Source organism: Schistocerca nitens, chromosome 2, assembly GCF_023898315.1.
Source record: "Schistocerca nitens isolate TAMUIC-IGC-003100 chromosome 2, iqSchNite1.1, whole genome shotgun sequence".
Classification (NCBI taxonomy): domain Eukaryota; kingdom Metazoa; phylum Arthropoda; class Insecta; order Orthoptera; family Acrididae; genus Schistocerca; species Schistocerca nitens.
Genome location: NC_064615.1, coordinates 564,737,235 through 564,758,177, shown reverse-complemented (window position 1 = coordinate 564,758,177; position 20,943 = coordinate 564,737,235). Strand labels below are relative to the sequence as shown.

The following is a 20,943-nucleotide window of genomic DNA, read 5'->3' as shown; positions in this document are numbered from 1 at the left end:
CATTGGTTTTGGCCACTGATGCTTCTTCTTATGGCACCGGTACAGTGCTGGCACATAGGAACAATGACAGTACTGAATAACTGATTGACTGTGCAACAAAGATGCTGAAATCCATTCAAAATAACTACTCACAAATCGAAAAAGAAGCATAGATGATCATCTTTGCCATTTAAAAGTCCCATGTTCACCTGTTCAGGACTAGGTTTACCCTCATTACAGATCACAAACCACTGGTGGCACTCTTTGGGCCCACTCTCAGCTTTGAAGTAGATGGTACAATGGCTCCAGTGTAGAGCACTTTTCTTCAGCTCCTACAATTGTACCATTAAATATAATCTCTCCTATCTCCTTTTTGGGTCCAACCAGCATTCGACCAACAGGAAATCTCCTGTTTCCACATTGATATGGAATGACAGCACACCTTAACTGGGTTTTCCATAACAGCTATTAACACAGCTGCAGATGCATACCACACCCCTGTCTTGCGGCGTGTGATGCACTAAATGCTCCATGGGTGACCCCATTATTTATTTAAGTGCACCGATCTGGAATTCAAGGCCTGGGTTTGCCTCTCCCTGCATCTGTCAGTCATCTCCACTGTTCTCCTGCTTGACACAGAGACAGATACTCATCAAGTCATTATCCTGTCCACCCAGTGTCCTATTTTTTGCAAACACCTCCACCATTGTCATTGTGGTATGTCGTTTATGAAAGCCTTTGCAAGGTGACATGCCTACTGGCCAGGACTGAACAAAGATGTGGAGGCAATAGTGTAACTGCTACTTCCATCACCACCGCTGCTCTCACAATGTTTCTGAGCACTCACAGGGCCACCACTGTCCACAACTGTGGCAGCCACATACTTTCCTCCATCTCATGGCCACACACCCGAAGGAGGCCTGTACCCAGCATGCTGGGCACTACCTGCCATGATTAGATTAGCTATTTGGGAACGCTCTTACTGGGTGAAACCCTTGTTTGTGCTGGCTACAGTGGTTGCCACCCATGGGAAATGCATTACAATGGCTAATACTCTGAGGAGCTTGGACTGCTGCCATACCAATCAACTCCCATCTGTGCCTTCAAACCCCACCACCGTTCCTTGCAGATCCCTGTTCCACATGGATACAACTTGCACTCCAGGGCACTAGAGACAGCTCCTATTGATGAGGACACGGGTGTTGAGTCTTCACTGCAGCCTCCACTCCTGTGGCCATCTTCACCCCTCCCATTTTGCCATGGTGCGTTGCCTGATACCCAGGGTTCTTCCCTCCAGCTCGTGGTCTTCAGTGCTGGGACACTTCCACCACCACTGCTGCAATCACAATGTTTCTGAACATCCACAGGACCTCCTCTGCCATGGGTGACAGCTGCATACTCTCCTCCATATGGTCCCACAGCCCAAGGAAGCCCAGACCTGGCACACTGGGTGCTACCAGCCGGGATCAGGTATATGGATACGCTCTTAGTGGTCAAAAGCCTTGTGGATGCTGGCTAAAATGGTTGCCACCTCTGGGTGATGCCTTGTGATGGTTAACCCTCCAAGGAGCTTGCAGCACTGTCGTACCAATAAACTCCACCTGTACCTACTAACCCCACCACCAACAGTGGCTCCAACAAACCTGGAACGCCCAACCTTGCTGATAACCCACCCACACTGGTACAATTGGCACTCCAGAGCACAAGAAGCAGCTTCCATGGACATGGGCATGGTGGTCAAGTCCTTACTGCAGCCTCCACCCCTTCAGCTGTCGTAGCCCCCGCCATCTTCCACCAGTGCATTGCCAGGTGCCTGGGGTTCTTTCCTCCAGATGGTGGGCTTTAGTGCCAGGTCTCCTCTCGTACCATTGGTTCATCTTCCCAAGCATCATCCTAGGCAATTTCGGCCCTACAAGTCCATTTCAGGGAGGAAGAGTGCGGTATCCTGGCCTGGCACATCTTGGAAAGCGCACCAGAAGCATGGACCTCGATGACGGCCACTAGATGGCACTGCTACAGTCTGCCAGTGATGCTGTCACCAGTGCAAATGCCACCATGGGGACACAACCACCTTGCCACGGCCCTTCAAAGCTAGCAGTGCAGCAGCTCGGTAGTCAGTCACGATTTCTCTGTGCTGTTGTATTCATATTGCTACACATCACTGCATTGCTTCTGAACTTGATACATCTTATGTTTTGACCTCGATTTATTAGCTTGACATGTTATTCTGTCATGCTGTCTCCATTGTTTGTTATCCTCTGGTCACTGTTGTCTTCCTGTTTACCCTCAGGCAATTCACTATGATACACTTCCTTGGCTGGTTGGCTTGGCTTGTTGCATGGGCTCTAGAGTCTTTGTTAATCTTGTCAGATATCAGTCAGCATACATAGGACTGGTGCAACTTACTTCTCATTTCTTTCAACATGTGTTTCCCCTCTGTCTCTCGCTGTAATTCCATATCACATCCTCTAATCATCTCACCTTCTTGAGCATTTTCTAAGCACTCAGGATCAGCTTCAGTGCCCAGCAATGTCTTTTGAGTACCACATCCTCCTGTCTCATGGAAAGTACTTCAGTTTCCATTAGTGGAACCCGCAGTTCCCCCATTCCACTTGTGGTGAAGGAATGGAACACCTAGACAATGACTCCCCTCATCTCTACCTCACCCTGCATCAATCCGGGAACAGCGAATTCCCATTGCACCCCTTCCCCCTTTGGAAGTACTGCTGTCTTGTAGATACACCAAGAGTATTTATAGTGGTTAATGGTATGTTTGTTGATGGATATGTTGCTTCCAGGCACATACAAATCAACAGTTTCATGGCTCAAGGTGTATAAACTTCCCTCAGGCTGATACATAGTTGTACTGCTTTTCTGTTACATTGCCAAGATCACAGAGCTTCGCCTAGCTGCCTTGTGGTTGGTAAAAAGACTCATATTTGAAACTGTATACCGGTGCCGCTGTGCCTGCCAGTTTGCCTCACATATTACTGAAGTGGAGCTGCTTTTCTCACAGTAATGTCCAAAATTAGTGACGGCATTATAGTATGTATTTATAAATTTATGTAAGTTTAGTTACATTAAAAAGCCAGATGCAGGATTGTTACATGAACTTTGTTAACAACTGGTCTCATACTGTTTAATTATATCAACAAGAAGTCATAAAATGACAATGATTATTTTTTCTGTTTTATAGTATCATATTAGTATTGCTATTAGCTTTCAAATGGTGGTCAGTATTTAAGAGTCTAACATGATATTACAGAAGCTATTTAAGAGTGAGAGGTAGGGCATGCATTAACTTTCGTCACTGCCTTTTTGTCAGTGGTGGTGATGTATTTTTGCCTAGCAGTCACATGTAAATAAAAAAGTTTAACATTTTAGTAGCCTTGGACTAATCTTGGCAAAGCAAATAACAGTCTTTAACCTTTGACTGAAAGTAAGAGAATCTGACTGTGTTTTTGGCGTATGATTGTCTACGACTTAAAGAACACTAACTTTGTTTAAATGATATAAGGCAGCTGTGAACTATAATTATTTGTTGCAGTTGATATTTGTATTTGTGTGTTGCACATTTTGTAATGGTGATTAAAAATAATGAACATTACTTTATGCGTGGCTGATATTGTGGAAGTGCATGTTCATATTTTGAATGTTCCTGTTGATTTTTGTGAATTATCATGGATTAAATTAAATTTGTTCATATGTTTCTGTATTCAGTGCTCTGCTCGCACTACGTAACTACATAATTAATTATTGTTTAATTAAATTAACTGTGGATGAAGCCCGACCAACAGGCAATTACATGTATTGAGCGAAAATAATAGTGCATTGAGAATGGCTAGCTTCTAGCCAAAATCTTGATCTGCACAATAAAATTTAAAAAGGATGACTGATCGCTGCAATCTATAATTTACAAGTCAATATAACAGTCGCTGAGTGCAACAGCTTTCTGAATGGAAGGTAACGTGATATTGTTTAATTGTTTTCATTTAACTCCACAATCCAAGTGAGGCCACCATTGTCATATGTGTGAAATTTATTTATTTTAAATTATAGCTATCTAGTTTCATCAACCTCAATAATTTTACACAATTCACGCAGTCATTTTGTTATTCATTTATAATTTTGTTCAGTATCTTGTGTCTTTATTAAAAAGGGTTTAAGGATTAGTTCTGTGTTAAAAGTATGGGCATTAAAGCAACAGTACATAGCTGACTCCTCAGATTTCACAATGAGTCAAGCAACAAATGTTTAGGTTGTGCATTGCCTGCATTGATAGCAGCATACCAAACAAGTGGTGTGCTGGTAATGTGATGCAATACTGTCCCTACAACTTACCTTACAAGATAACTGCTACAATCATTTGTGGATTTAGAGAAAACTTTTGACAATGTTGACTAGAATTCACTTCTTGATATTCGTAAGGTAGCACAGATAAAATACAGAAAGCCAGAGGTTATCTACAACTTGTACAGAAACAGACTGCAGTTATGAGTGTCAAGAGACATGAAAAGGAAGTAATAGTTCAGAATTGACGACAGGGCTGCAGTCTCTCCCGACATTATTTAACATGTACTGTCATGCTCAAAAGTGCCTGTATGAACTGAATTGTAGCCTACCTGATTTGCACTCGTCCACATAATGTAATTCCCTTTCAGGCTGTCAAATCTATTTTTGGTACAGTCATTTTACTATACAGAGTAAAACTAGGGAACACTCTTCTGAATGTTTATTAAGGCCACATGTGAATTAGTATCACAATATTACAAATACCAGGAAGCATGTTACTAGAGATAAGACAGCCCTTACCATTCGTGAACTCAAATTTAAAATAATAAGTGATATTTCAAATATGTCACTAACTCTAATTAGTATCTGAGACAATTATACCTTTAACTCTATCACGTAAACCATTCAGTAATATTTACTAAAACTAATTTTTTTGTAAATAATGTAACCTGCAAGAATATCACAACTCTTAAAGTTCTACAGTAATTCTCCAGCCTGTTGTTCACATGGTGATGGGTTTTGAACTAACAAGTCAATCTCAACAGCATATTAACAGTAATTCCACTGTACTCATGATGATACACAACTGTATGTGCAGTTCGAAAGCCACCTATTGTGCTTTTTATGTAGCACAAAGTGGCATAATTATTTAATGTATTCACAAGCAACTACCTGTGCACATATTTGACCTTTTTGCCTTGCAGAACAGAACTGTTTTCTTCTGGACATGATTCAAACCCAGATCCTACAGCCAATCTAACTAAACAAAGTTTTCATGCCTGACCAAGGCTCAAAGAAGGCAGTGATAATCACTGCTGACTAGGCATACAGAAACATGAAATATTTTATTTTTGCCCAAATCAGTTATCAAGTCTACTTCAAATTATATGACGAAAATTTCTGTATTGGACCAGGATCTGGGACTCCCAACCAGCAACGAGAGCTGGGAAGGAGGACAGGGGGAGCAGGAAAGGAGAGAAGTAGAAGAGAGGAAAGAGATGAAAAAGATTATGGGGGCATCAATGGAATGGAAGACTGTGTAGTGCTGGAGTGGGAAATGGGAAGGGGGTAGCTAAGTGAAGAACAGGGACTAGTGGAAGTTGAGGTCACGGATTGAGGGATTTGGGAGGTGCATTTTACAGGAATGTTGGTATGTTGCAGAGAGAGATCCCACCTGTTCAATTCACTTTAGTTCGTGGTTGATGTTAGTAGAAAGGGTGCAGATGGCACAGGCTGTGAAGCAGTCATTGAAGTGACGCATGTTGTGCTGGACAGCATTTTCAATGACTGGGTGGTCCAGTTGTCTTTGGCCACAGTTTGTTAATGGCCATTCATGCGGACAGACAGCATGTTGGTTGTCATGCCCATATAGGTTCCAGCACAGTGGTTGTAGCTTAGTTTGTAGATCACCTGACTGCTTCCACAGGTAGCCTTGCCTTTGATGGGATAGGTGAAGCCGGTGACTGGACTGGAGTTCATGGTGGTGGAAGGATGTATGGGACAGGTCTTACCTCTAGGTCTATTGCACAGATATGAGCCACGAGACAAGGAGTTGCGAACAGGGTTGGAAAAGGAATAGACATGGATATTGTGGGAGGGGTGGAGGGGTCAGTCTAACAGTGAGCAGGACAAACACAGGAAGGTAGACCTAGAAACAATCAATATTGTAGTCATAAATTGTTGCAGATGTGTTGAAAAAGAACAAGAGCTCCAAGTGCTAAGTGAAAGTATTGAATCTTAAACTGTTATCAGTACAGAAATCTGGCTACAGCTGGAAATAAGTTCAGCTGAAATTTTTACAAAGGACCAAACCATGTTCCAAAATGATAGATTAAATACAACTGGTGATGGGAGTGTTTATTCCTGTGGGAAGTAGTTTACCTTGTAGTGAAACTGAAGTAGATAGTTCCTGTCAGTTAGTACGGGTGGAGGTTATACTTAGCAACTGGCATAAATTCATAATTGGTTACTTTCACCACCCTCCCCAGACACAGAAGATACAGTTGCTGAACAGTTCAAAGAAAACTTGAGTCTCATTTCAAATAGGTACCCCACTCATACAATCATAGTTGGTGGTGACTTCAATCTACCCTCAATATGATGCCAAAAATAAATGTTTAGTTTGTGGTAGACATGAAACATCATGAGAAACTGTTCTGAATGCTTTCTCAGAAATTATTTTGAACAATTAGTTCAGGGGTCCACTCAAAGTGTAAATGGTTGTGAAAATTTACTTGACTTCTTTGCACCAAGTAGTCCTCAGCAAATAGAAAGCATCATCATGGGTACAGGGATTAGTGACCCAACCCAAAGAAATTCTGATCATATATAAAGACTGTTAGTGGCATAAATGTTAGTGACTAGTCCCTAGCGAATGAGACAGTAACTGACGTTGAGGGTAGCAAACCAAAAGCGGAAATGCTTAAATTCATTTTCAAGTGCTGCTTTACAAACAAAAACCCAGGAGAATTGCATCAATTTAAAAAAAAATGGCTCAAATGGCTCAGAGCACTATGGGACTTAACATCTGAGGTCACCAGTCCCCTAGAACTTAGAACTATTTAAACCTAACTAACCTAAGGACATCACACACAACCACACCCGAGGCAGGATTCGAACCTGCGACCGTAGCAGTCGCACAGTTCCAGACTACAGCGCCTAGAACCGCTCGGCCACCGCAGCCGGTGCATCAATTTAGCCCTGGTATTACATAAAAGATGAATGATATGAGTATTAGTGTCAGTGGTGTTGAGAAACAGCTGAAATCGTTAAAGTGAACAAAACTCCAGGGCCTGATTGAATCCCTGTCAGATTCTATGCTGACATTGCAGCAGAGTTAGTCCCTGTTCTAACTACAGTGTATCATAGATCCCTTGAACAAAAAATTGTGCCCAGTTCTTGGAAAAAAGGTACAGGTCACACTGGCTATAAGAAGGGTAGTACAAGCAATCCACAAAACGACCATCCAGTATTCTTGACATCGATTTGTTGTAGAATCTTAGAACATATTCTGCGCTTAAACATAATGAGGTATCTTGAACAGAATGATCTCCTCAATGCCAACCAGCATGGATTTTCGAAAACATAGATCATGTGAAACCAAGCTTGCACTTTTTTCACATGACATGCTAAAGGCTTTGGATCAAGCCAGTAAGGTAGATGCAATATTTACTGATTTCTGAAAAGCATTTGATCAGTAATACATTTATACTTATTGTCAAAAGTTTGATCATATAGGGTATCAAGTGAAATATGTGACTGGATTGAGGCCTTTTTGCTAGGGAGGATGCAGCACGTTACCTTGGATAGAGAGGCGTCTTCAGATGTAGAAGTAATTTCAGGTGTGCCTCAAGGAAGTGTGTTGGGACCCTTGCTATTCATGTTGTATATTAATGACCTTGCAGACAATATTAATAGCAAAATCAGGCTTTTGCAGATGATACCATTACTGGCGATGAAGTAAACAGTTATCAATAATGATGTACTATTTGAAAAAAGCTGCATAAATGTTCAGTCAGAGTTTGATAAGATTTCAAATTGGTGCAGAGATTGGCAACTTATTCTAAATGTTCAGTGAGTCACATGTGGAATCAGCCAACGCATACACATACCTTTCTGTAATGCTTTGTAGGGATATGAAGTGGAATGCTCACATAAGTCCAGTCATGGGTAAAGCAGGAAGATACTGGGGAAGTTTACTGGTAGAATACTGGGGAAGTGCAATCAATCTACAAAGGAGACTCCTTACATATCACTCGTGAGACTGGTTTTAGAACATTACTCAAGTGCGTGGGATCCATACCAGATGGGACTAACTTGGCATATTGAATATATACAGAGAAGGGTAGCATGAATGGTTACAGGTTTCTTTTATCCATGGGAGAGTGTCACAGAGATACTGAAGGAACTGAACTTAAAGACTCTTGAAGAAAGATCTAAACTATCCCAAGAAAGTCTGTTAACGAAGTTTCAAGAACTGGCTTTAAATGATTACTCTAGGAATATACTACAATCCCGTAAGTACAGCTTGCATAACGATCATGAAGATAGGATTATAATCATTACTGCATGCACAGAGATTCAAACAATTATTTTTCTTGCACTCCATATGTGAACTGAACAGGAAGAAATCCTAATAACTGGTACAATGGGACGTACCCTCACCCATGGGCCTCACAGTGGTTTGCAGACTATAGATGTAAATGTAGATGTTGAAGGTTGTTGCAGTGACACTAATTACCGTAACATCAAAACCCATCAAAAATAAATGCAAATTACTTCTACTTAAAAAAGCAGATAAAAATTTGGTTGACATCTTCCTAAGAGACAGTCTCCACTCCTTCCAATCTGCCCACATAAGCCTAGACTATATGTGATTTTAATTCAAAGAATTAGTAAGTGTAGACCAAATGTGGTTTAAATTCAAAGAATAAGCATTGACGGTAATTGGGAAGATATATACCAAATAAACTAAAAAGAGATGATTCTAATCACCCTTGGTACACAAAACACTGTTGCAGAAGCAACTATGATATCCTTTTTATAGTTTCCAAAAACAAACTCTTTCTCGAAACCTGGCAGAAAATCCAAAAAGATTCTGGTCAGCAGAAAGAGACAATCAATACCCTCATTGTGTGATAACAATGGTGATGTTACAGATGACACTGCCACCAAAGCAGCATTACTAAACAGTTTTATGAAATAGAAAAAATGCATTGAATTACAGACTCATATCTCTAACTTCAATTTGCAGTAGGATTTTGGAACATATACTATGTTCAAACATTATGGGTTATCGCAAAGAGAACAATATATTGGCAAATAGCCAGCACGGATTCAGAAAATATCATTCTTGTGTAATTCAACTATCTCTTTATTCTCACGAATTAATGAGTGCTATTGACAGTGGATGTCAAATTGATTCTCTTATTTTTAGATTTCCAGAATGTTTCTGACACCATTCGTCACAAGATACTTCTAATCAGATTGGGTGCCTATGCAATATTGTCTCAGTTGTGCAACTTGATTTGTGAGTTCTCGTCAGAAAAGCCACAGTTCATAGTAACTGATGGAAAGTCATCAAGTAAAACAGAAGTAATATCTGGCATTCCCCAAGGAAGTGTTATGGGTGCTCTGATGCTCCTGATCTACATACATGATTTAGTAGACAACCTGAGCAGCCTTCTCAGACTGTTTGCAGATGTATCTTCTTATAAAGTCACCAGATGACCAAAACAAATTGCAAAACAATTTAGGCAAGATGTCTGTGTGGTGCAAAAAAATGGCACTTGACTCTGAATAATGAAGAGTGTGAAGTAGCTCACACGAGTACTAAACTTTCATTTACATGATAAAACACACAAATCTAAAGGTTGTAAATACAGCTAAATACTTAGGGATTGTAATTACAAATAACTTTAAACTGGAACAATCACAAAGATAATGTTATGGGGAAATTGAAGCAAATACTGTGATTTACTGGCAGAACACTAAGAAACTGCAACAGGTCTACTAAAGAGACTGCTTACATTACACTTGTCTGTCCTCTTCTGGAGTACGGCTGTGCAGTTTGGAACCTGCATCAGATAGGATTGACGGAGGACATCAAGAAAGTTCAAAGAAGGACTGCTCTAATAATTTTCTATTATCTTGAAAGAGGGGCAATAGTGTCATGGAAGGTTTTCAAATCTCATCCAGTGCAGCCCCCCGACCATCAGTCTTTCCTTCTCATCCCATCTGTTAAGTCTCCACGTCAGTGTGACTTTGATGAACTATACATCTTTTCCTAAATCTCACCAGTCCACTTCCTTCACCCCTCCTCCTTCCCCTTCAACCCTCCTGCCGAAGAAGGAACCACTGACACTAAAAGCTTGCATATGTAATACCTTGTATATGTGTGTTTTCCTGAAGCCACTTGGTGAGTAGACTTTTTATCTAACCAATCACATTATAGAGTAATCATGAAGCTGTAGATGTGGATGAAGGGTAGTGGTAGCATATTCCTCTTCTCAGGACATGGGCAGAAGTATCAGAAACCCTATCAGAAATGCAATTCAGTTGCTCCAGTTCTGGGTGGAACTGAGTAACAAATGCAGTGCTCCTCTGTGGCCTGTGCTCCTTTGTGACCAGACTGTAGCAATGTGAGAGGTGGTAGGAAACTGGAGAAATAAGACATGGGTGATCGGTTTTTGCACAAAGCTGAGAGGGTCACTTCGGTCTATGAAGGCCTCAGTGAGAAGCTCCAAATATAGTAAGGATCTCCCTGAGGCTTTCACAAATTGAAATTACCCTCCCAACCTTGTACAAAAACAGACCACTCATGGCTTGTCCTTCCAGTCACCTACCACCTCCAAAATTCCTACCATCAATCCGCAAAGGAGCACTCCCCTTGTGACTCAGTACCACCCAGTACAGGATTCGTTTTCAACTTTCACTACCAGCCCAACCCCTTAGTTTTCACCTTTTTTCCCACATACCTCATCTGTTTGCCCTTTTTGTGATTTTTCGCCACACTTATTTTTACAATTTTTTTCATATGTGTCTTTACACGTTTCTGTCCCCCACCATGAACCCTTGCTCCTTCCTTCTGTGCCAATGCAGGAAACTTTCCTTTTCTCTTGTCAGAATTCAGTACCACATACTGTTCCTGTGTTGTTGCTTAGCTCAACCCAAACTCCTTATCATCATATTACACATCTAGGGCTGCAACCTCCGCTTCCACAATGACCTCTACCTGTTCAAATACCACCAATACCACCAGTCCACAGCTCTCACCAACCTAGTCCTGCAATGCCACATAAATCAGGCCCATTACCTCCTTGTAAAAAAACAGCATAGTGAACACATTATTGTGGCCAAGATAGATACAAAGCCCATGCCTACCACAGTAGTACAAGTTAATGTGCCAACTAGCTCTGCAGATGACGAAGAGATTGATGAAATGTATGATGAGGTAAAAGAAATTATTCAGATAGTGACGGGAGACGAAAATTTAATAGTCATGGGTGACTGTAATTCGACAGTAGGAAAAGGAAGAGAAGGAAACATAGTAGGTGAATATGGAATGGGGATAAGGAATGAAAGAGGAAGTTGCCTGGTAGAATTTTGCACACACCATAACTTAATCATAGCTAACACCTGGTTCAAGAATCATGAAAGAAGGTTGTATACATGAAAGAAGCCTGTAGATACTGGAAGGTTTCAGACAGATTATATAATGGTAAGAGAGAGATTAGGCACCAGGTTTTAAATTGTAAAACATTTCCAGGGGCAGATGTGGACTCTGACCACTATCTATTGATTATGAACTGTAGATTAAAACAGAAAAAACTGCAAAAAAGTGGAAATTTAAGGAGATGGGACCTGGATAAACTGACAGAACCAGAGGTTGTAGAGAGTTTCAGGGAGAGCATTAGGGAACAATTGACAAACATGAGGGGAAGAAGAAGAATGGGTAGCTTTGAGAGATGAAATAGTGAAGGCAGCAGAGGATCAAGTAGGTAAAAAGACGAGGGCTAATAGAAATCCTTGAGTAACAGAAGAGATATTGAATTTAACTGATTTACAATTTGTACAGAAACCAGATGGCAGTTATAAGAGTCGAGGGACATGAAAGGGAAGCAGTGGTCGGCAAGGGAGTGAGACAGGGTCGTAACCTCTCCCCGATGCTATTCAATCTGTATATTGAGCAAGCAGTAAAGGAAACAAAAGAAAAGTTCGGAGTAGGTATTAAAATCCATGGAGAAGAAATAAAAACTTTGAGGTTCGCCGATGACATTGTAATTCTATCAGAGACATCAAAGGACTTGGAAGAGCAGTTGAACGGAATGGACAGTGTGTTGAAAGAAGGGTATAAGATGAACATCAGCAAAAGCAAAACAAGGATAATGGAATGTAGTTGAATTAAGTTGGGTGATGCTGAGGGAATTAGATTAGGAAATGAGAAGCTTAAAGTAGTAAAGGAGTTTTGCTGTTTGGGGAGCAAAATAACTGATGATGATCGAAGTAGAGAGGATATAAAATGTAGACTGGCAATGGCAAGGGAAGCGTTTCTGAAGAACAGAAATTTGTTAACATCGAGTATAGATTTAAGTGTCAGGAAGTCGTTTCTGAAAGTATTTGTATGGAGTGTTGCCATGTATGGAAGTGAAACATGGATGATAAATAGTTTAGACAAGAAGAGAATAGAAGCTTTCGAAATGTGGTGCTACAGAAGAATGCTGAAGATTAGATGGGTAGATCACATAACTAATGAGGAGGTATTGAATAGAATTGGGGAGAAGAGGAGTTTGTGGCACAACTTGACCAGAAGAAGGGATCGGTTGGTAGGACATGTTCTGAGGCATCAAGGGATCACCAATTTAGTACTGGAGGGCAGCGTGGAGGGTAAAAATCGTAGATGGAGACCAAGAGATGAATACACTAAGCAGATTCAGAAGGATGTAGGCTGCAGTAGGTACTGGGAGATGAAGAAGCTTGCACAGGATAGAGTAGCATGGAGAGCTGCATCAAACAAGTCTCAGGACTGAAGACCACAACAACAACAACAGTTGAAACTAGCCAATAGTGTAAATTAAACACTTCATTTCAAATAAATTGACTGCTTCAGCAGAAAAGATTTATTTTAAGCCAAATCTCTTTAGCAAACCGGCAAAAATAACTTCATTGTTCTGTAAGGTGATTAACTCTTCACTGTCAGAAAGATGGAAATAAAATCTGAAACTAATAACATATTTTAGCCTTCCGTAATTATGCGAACGTATTTTAATTCATTTGATAGCTCCCAGCCACAAAAACCCATTTGTTTGTTATTTAACGTGAGAGCAATAAACGAAGAGGAAACAACAAAATCACAGGTCAAGTGGAGACTCCCCACCTCACACTCTGCTGACGCTTGTATGAGCACTGTTTTGTTGTTGCATACGGCGAATTTCCTTTGCAACTTAAGTTTTTTTTTTTTTTTTTTTTTTTTTTTTTTTCTGCAGTAGTGGGATACAGTAATATCCTTTTTAGAGTTTTGGTTCTTACCAGTCAAAATCACAAAAATTTAACTGAAAACTAAAACAATGAAAACTTCCCAGAATTCTAGACCATTCCCGGGTTTTTCCCAGTTTTCTCCCGGATGAAAAAATTCCCAGGTTTTTTCCGGATCTCCCTGTTGTCCCGGGTCATATACACCCTGTCAGTGTTAGGAAACCATTGAAAAAGTTAGCCAAACACTCTGGCAACATGTCAATTAGAACAAATGTTATGGGACCGGGATGAAGGCTAATATGAAAAAGAATCAACCAATAGGTGAATTCTACAAATGATGGGTGTGAAAGTCACAGTTTAATAGCTATCCATTCAGTTGTTCTTAAACCAATTGAAAATGAATCTAACATCCAGTCATCACATGTTCTACACCACAAAACAAAAGAAAAAAGTTAACATGTTTTCCTGACATTAGCAGGACCTCACAACTGAGAGGAATGAAATAGAAAGAAAATGAGAAAATAGCTTTATCATAGGGGAAACTAGAATACAAACTACGTCACAAAGTAATGTAAACCAATGAAGCCTTTTGAAAGAAATGAACAATTCTTTGACATGTTCCACAAAAATAGGTGGAAACTGCAAATCCTATCTGCTTTCTGCAAGTAAAATACAAAATATATAAATTCTCACTTTTTCTCATCCATCACAGCAGCATATGCTTTGTCTCTTTGCTGCATGCTAATAACCACACCATTCCATGCTTGCAGTAATCGTTGTTGCTCTTTATTTAGTGCTTCAAGATCAACATTAGCATCGGCCAGAGTTTGGCTGATGATTAGGCGTTCTTCTTCTTTAACTTTCAACTGCCCTTCTAGAGTTGTGATCTGTGTTTCTAAATTGGCAACTTCATTTGTTAACTTTAGCAGAAACAGATCCTGGAATGCACCAAATATTTTTGTGTTTTGTATAAATACTGTTCATAACGTTTATAAATGATTAGATATTGAAATACAAATGTTACTAGTCATACCTGCTTCTTTTTCTCTTCTGCAAGCTGTTTCTTATCAAGTTTCATTTTTTCTGATATCCTCTGAGATACAGCAAGTTCTGACTCCATCTCTGCTTCCCAGTCAACAAACTGCTTCTTTACCAATAAAATTTTTCTTAAATCTGCACTGAGTTCTTCTTCTAGGTATGGCATGAAAGGAAAATAGCTTTGAAACTGTGAATACTTTTATAAAGCTATAAAGATCTTTAATTTATCATCTTTAGCATGAAAGACAAAATATGGTAATTATTAACACTACTTATGCAATTGATTTTGGCATATCCAACAAACACAGCTTCAAAACAGCAGTGCTCTCTCAAAATGGAGAGAATTGTGATACAGGCAGACATATTTCCAGAAGTAATGCAGACACAATGCAACTGACCTGTGTCTAAGAGAGAAGACAATATGACATTATGCCCTTCATTGAGGTAAAATTTTGTTGGATGGCACTGATTTTATTAAGTGAATTATTTCTGAATCAATATGAAATTCATAAGATAGATCTGGATGGAAAAATTAATTTTAAGTAATAATTTGAATGAAGAATACTCAGACTACTTAATAAGTGTTACTTTCTATGTGTTCACAAGGTGGTGTGTGTGGCATTTTAACTGAAAGTGAAGTTTTGGCTAAGGGTGTAATCAAATGCTTCATATTCTGTAGTAACTGAATAGCAAGAAAGGGCTGTTGCCTGATGACATTGGAAGAGCTGGTCCTAGCCACATCAAAATACACAGATGGAGAAACATATCAAATTGTGAAGCATTAAGAAATGTGATTGATTGTTGCTTATTGCAGAGACATCACACATCGTACTGGACCACTCTAACATTTATGAAGAATGGACTGAATGAATCCAAACTTGTAGGACACATTAAAAAGTATAGCAGTAAGAAGTGATTAAGACTGAAGAATGGTGGTGTATACACAGGCCCAGTACAACCCCACTGAGTATGATGGGAAATTTTTTAAGGTACTGAATTTGCATTCGAGAGCAATGAGATTTAAATCCCAATGAAGCCATCCAGTCTGGTATTTCTATCGTTTCCCTGAGTCAGTTAAGGCAAATATCAGGTTGATTCATTTGAAAAGGAGATAGCTAATTTTCCTCCCCATACATATACCATCCAAATTCTTGCTCTATCTCTGATGAAGTCATTGTGATCTGCTTGTTAAACAAATCTTTCTTCCAATAGTATTCTCTCTGAACAGAAAGGTCAGTGTTGTACTGAGTTCAGCCAGTGAAGAACCATTAAATGAAATGGAAATTGCAGACGAAGTGCTAGTGTGGTTTGCTGAGAACAAAAGACGCAATACCTGAATGTGAGTGACTGATAATAGCAACTACCTGAGTTATAAGTGCTTGATATGATGAGGAACATGTCATCCTCCTTGAAAGAACAATCTATCCACAAGAAAAAGGGTGTGATATCATGACATTTCAGCTTATTTGATGGTGATGCATGTGAGGAACTAGAAGAACTAGGTGATTGAAGACAGTCCTAGTATGCATGGGGTGACCATAGCCTAGTCCACATGGCTGTAATAGACCACACAGTTGTGACCACAGTGTTTGCTCAATTATAGAGCACTGTAACAGATGTACACCTGACTCCATCAAAGTTTCAGTGTAATCTGTTGTAAGCTGTAGTGGTAGAAAAACATCCTATTGTGTCAGCTTCCAATGTTACAAACTACACTACTGGCCATTAAAATTGCTACACCAAGAAGAAATGCAGATGATAAATGGGTATCCATTGGGCAAATATATTATACTAGAACTGACATGTGATTACATTTTCACGCAATTTGGGTGCATAGATCCTGAGAAATCAGTACCCAGAACAACCACCTCTGGCCATAATAACGGCCTTGATACGCCTGGGCATTGAGTCAAACAGAGCTTGGATGGTGTGTACAGGTACAGCTGCCCATGCAGCTTCAACACGATACCACAGTTCATCAAGAGTAGTGACTGGCGTATTGTGACGAGCCAGTTGCTCGGCCACCATTGACCAGAAGTTTTCAATCAGTGAGAGATCTGGAGAATGTGCTGACCAGGGCAGCGGTCGAACATTTTCTGTATCCAGAAAGGCCTGTACAGAACCTGCAACAAGCGGATGTGCATTATGCTGCTGAAATTTAGGGTTTCGCAGGGATCAAATGAAGGGTAGAGCCATGGGTCATAACACTTCTGAAATGTAGCGTCCACTGTTCAAAGTGCCGTCAATGCGTACAAGAGGTGACTGGGATGTGTAACGAATGTGACCCCATACCATCACGCCGGGTGATACGCCAGTGTGGCGATGATGAATACACGCTTCCAACGTGCGTACACCGCGATGTCACCAAACATGGATGCGACCATCATGATGCTGTAAACAGAACCTGGATTCATCAGAAAAAATGACGTTTTGTCATTCGTGCACGCAGGTTTGTCGTTGAGTATACCATCGCAGGCATTGCTGTCTGTGACGCAGCGTCAAGGGTAACCGCAGCCACGGTCTCCGAGCTGATAGTCCATGCTGCTGCAAATGTTATTGAACTGTTCGTACAGATGGTTGTTGTCTTGCAAACATCCCCATATGTTGACTCAGGGATCGAAACGTGGCTACACGATCCGTTACAGCCATGCAGATAAGATGCCTGTCATCTCAACTGCTAGTGATACGAGGCCGTTGGGATCCAGCACGGCGTTCCGCATTACCCTCCTGAGCCCACCGATTCCATATTCTGTTATAGTTCAATTCTTTTATCTTGGCAGTTCGCGCATGCCCGCCCAGACGCAGGAGATTCCTGCATTGCTAGTTGTACACACCAAGACAAGCAGCGCCATAGTATAGTTCGCAAACTTACGTTTAGGGGGGAGCGCGCAGTTTATGAAGTAAAGCCACCACGGCCGCATTAACCCTTTCGCTGCTACAGAGATGTGCTCCCCGTATTCCGCGATGTGCGCAATTTTGTCATCATTGCACTGCTCGCCTGTGCAGACACATGGTGCTTCGACTGCTTTGACACACATTTTATCATTCGATTTCACAAAAACTATTTGGCCCAAAAATTTGATTTTTACACATCTTCTTGACTGATACCTTCCCGCCATAAATGACATAATTTTGTTTTGATGTTCAATGTAGTTATTGTGCAGCATTAAATGTAGTAAACCATTGCACGAAATTTTGAAGAGTTTGCAGAGGTAAAAGCCCACAGCGTATACTTTCCATATGGTCGATTTTACTTGGCACTAAAAATTTCAAAAAATTACATTCAAACGAATAAAATTCATGAAGTAAGACACTTCGATATTGTTTTTAAATAAGGAAAATATTAAGCACCGAACAAAATTTGAACTCAGAACCTTTCGCATAGCAGCCATACACTTTAACCATTACGCTAACGCAGCTCGTCATTCAATATATCACCTGGAGGACTTTAAAGCATCACGCAAACTGCCGACAAACACTGTTGGTATGATTATGAATTACTCATGTTTCGTCGAAGTACAATAGGAAATAAGCAATTACTGCTGTTCTTTATTGCGAAAAAGCGGTTAGTGAGAATGATGCAAACACTTTCCTTGCTATCGCCTGAATTAGGAGGCTTATTGCTTGTTTGGTTTAATTAATTAATAGAATATGAAGCAATTGGTATAAAGAATGCTTTTTCCAAACTTTCTATAAAAGAAAGTCTGCTATCAAGACATTGCTTTTGTTCAATTACTTTATTTATGACTGAACGTTTCTAAAACTAAAGACACTCGTCCGTGCTCTGCACTGCAGTCAAGCTCTGGCAACGTCGTTCTCTGTTCATTTGCTGACTGTGTTTTGTGACGTCAGATGCGCAGAACGAACCTAAACTCGGCCGCTGTCATAAATGACGGGCACTTTAACAGTCATTGGATCTCGACCAATGCGAGCAGCAATGTCGTGATACGATAAACTGCAATTGCGATAGGCTACAATTTAACCTTTATCAAAGTCGGAAACGTGATGGTACACATTTCTCCTCCTTACATGAGGCATCACAACAACGTTTCACCAGGCAACACCGGTCAACTGCTGTTTTTGTATGAGAAATCGGTTGGGAACTTTCCTCATGTCAGCACTTTGTAGGTGTCGCCACCAGTGCTAAACTTGTGTGAATGCTCTGATAAGCTAATCATTTGCATATAACAGCATCTTCTTCCTGTCGGTTACATTTCACGTCTGTAGCATGTCATCTTCATGGTGTAGCAATTTTAATGGCCAGTAATGTACAAACACTTCACACTGCATCAGGCATGTGAATGGGTCTGCTGGCATGTTGAGTAGACAGATAGACTGTTTCTGAATGCCTTCTGTTTCCATCTACCCTGTAGTGGTGGCCTCATACTTGTTAGGGACTATCATGATGTTTGCAGAGAAGGAGACAATGTTGTATAGCAGAAAAGTGGACAAATCTCCAGTATGGCTGTATGGGGTACCACTGGATACAACACGTGATCTGAATAACAGTTTCTCCTACAGCAAATGTTACATACTGTTTTAACACTACATCACATGCCATCCTCCTTGAAAAAACATTGTGAACCAGAGCTTTTCTAGCCTCCATATTTGAATGAGAAGTTAGCCACTGAACATGTAAAAATTTTGTTTGCTTGGCATCTTCATCATAGTCCTCAGTAATCCCTATTGATGCTCTTAGAAACAAACATAGATTCTCTCTGATCTTGTGCCACAATTTTTAAAGGATCTGGTTGCAGTACTTTGGAACTTCATATCACACTAAATTCTCAGAGTCAGAGACCATATATAGCTGTGGGAGTGACAAGTTGATAGTCGACAGGACTCTGAAACACTCTCTTTGCGAATGAGGTTCTTTGGAAAAGAGGAGTGTTCATTTTCCCGCGTTAACGTATGTTGGTATTGTGTTCGTGCAGCATAATAAAAGTGATCATTTCCGGTGTAAAATCCATGCAATTGTTTTCTTTTATGTAGTGTAATTACTTCTACAACAGCACAACAACAGGCTCCTGCTGTTTCAATCACAAAGACAACACCCAAGCCACAACACAGAACAAGAAAGAACAGGGTGAAGCATAAGACAGTGCACCACATCCATACAACTCCAGGGCCCCAGTTTCCTCACGTGTTCACAGGCTTGCACCTGAACGCTTGCGGGAAACCAAGACTGTTTTCAATGAGATGCTACAAGAAGGAACAATACAGCCATCTGACGGTCCATGGTCCTCTCTTCTGCACCTTGCCCATAAAAAGAATGGGTCATGGTGCCCGTGTGGTGATTATCGAGCTTTGAATGCCAAAACTGTTCCGGACAGATACCCTGTGCCACATATACAGGATTTCACAAATTCACTGGACGGGGCTACCATATTCAGTGTCTTAGATTGCCATAAGGCTTATAATCAGATCCCAATGGCAGTGCAGGACATGCCAAACACTGCAGTGGCAACCCCATTCGGGCTGTATGAATTTTTGGTGATGCCATTTGGGCTGAAAAACACTGCCCAAACATGGCAATGGTTTCTGGACAGCGTGCTAAGAGGGCTACCATATTGTTTCGCTTATCTAGACGATATTCTGGTGTTTTCTGAGAACATCTCTGACCATCAGAAACACATGAACGAGGTGCGAAGCAAGCTTAGTGCTCACAGAATAACACTTAACAAGGACAAGTGCGAGTTTGGGGAACTCTTAGTGACCTTCCTGCATTATAAAGTGTCAGCTCAGGGCATTTTCCCACTGCCAAAGAAGCTGGAGTTGCTGTGCACCCTACCACGGCCTCAAACCTACCACGACCTCCAACGATTCCTAGGAATGATAAATTTCTATTGTCGCCACCTCCCTGGAACAGCAGCTATCCAGACGCCACTGAACAATGCCTTGGCTGGACACAACAAAATTGGCAAGCGCCGACTTTCATGGACACCCGTGATAGATATTGCTTTCAAGGCGCTGCAAAACAGCCTACACAACACAGTTGGGCTTGCACATCCTGCACCAGGAGCTCAGCTAGCCCTAGTAGTGGATGCACGCCAAGTTGCAGAGAGTGAAGGATCATTGGCAGCCGCTAAGTTTTTTCACAAAAGCTACAGAGGGGTCAAACTCATTGGAATGCATACAACAGGGAACTCCTCGCAATGTATGAAAGTGTCAGGCACTTCCGCCCTTTCATTGAGGGCAAGCCGTTCACCATATATACTGACCATAAACCTCTCGTGGCAGCTTTCTACAAAACCAACGATTCATGTTCCCCCCGCCAGGCCCAAGTCCTTGTTGGTGGACTCATCCACTGGCCTACATTTGCAACTTGTGGACACCCCTTGCAGCCCAGTTAAGATATGGTGCGACATCTCTACGGTTAGACCATGCCCATACGCCACTCCCCAGTTCCGACGAAAGGTATTTGACAGCATCCACAACCTG

General features: G+C 40.9%; 1 protein-coding gene across 1 annotated transcript in view; it reads right to left on the bottom strand.

The window, feature by feature from the left end:
- LOC126236611 (coiled-coil domain-containing protein 40) overlaps window positions 1-20,943 on the bottom strand; it is a 425,031-nt gene that overhangs the window by 256,033 nt on the left and 148,055 nt on the right. Inside the window, exons 4-5 of the mRNA XM_049946047.1 lie at window positions 14,498-14,655; window positions 14,158-14,402 (exon numbers count right to left, since the gene is read on the bottom strand). Coding sequence (XP_049802004.1) covers window positions 14,158-14,402; window positions 14,498-14,655 — 403 coding nt within the window. The remainder of the gene's footprint in view (window positions 1-14,157; window positions 14,403-14,497; window positions 14,656-20,943) is intronic.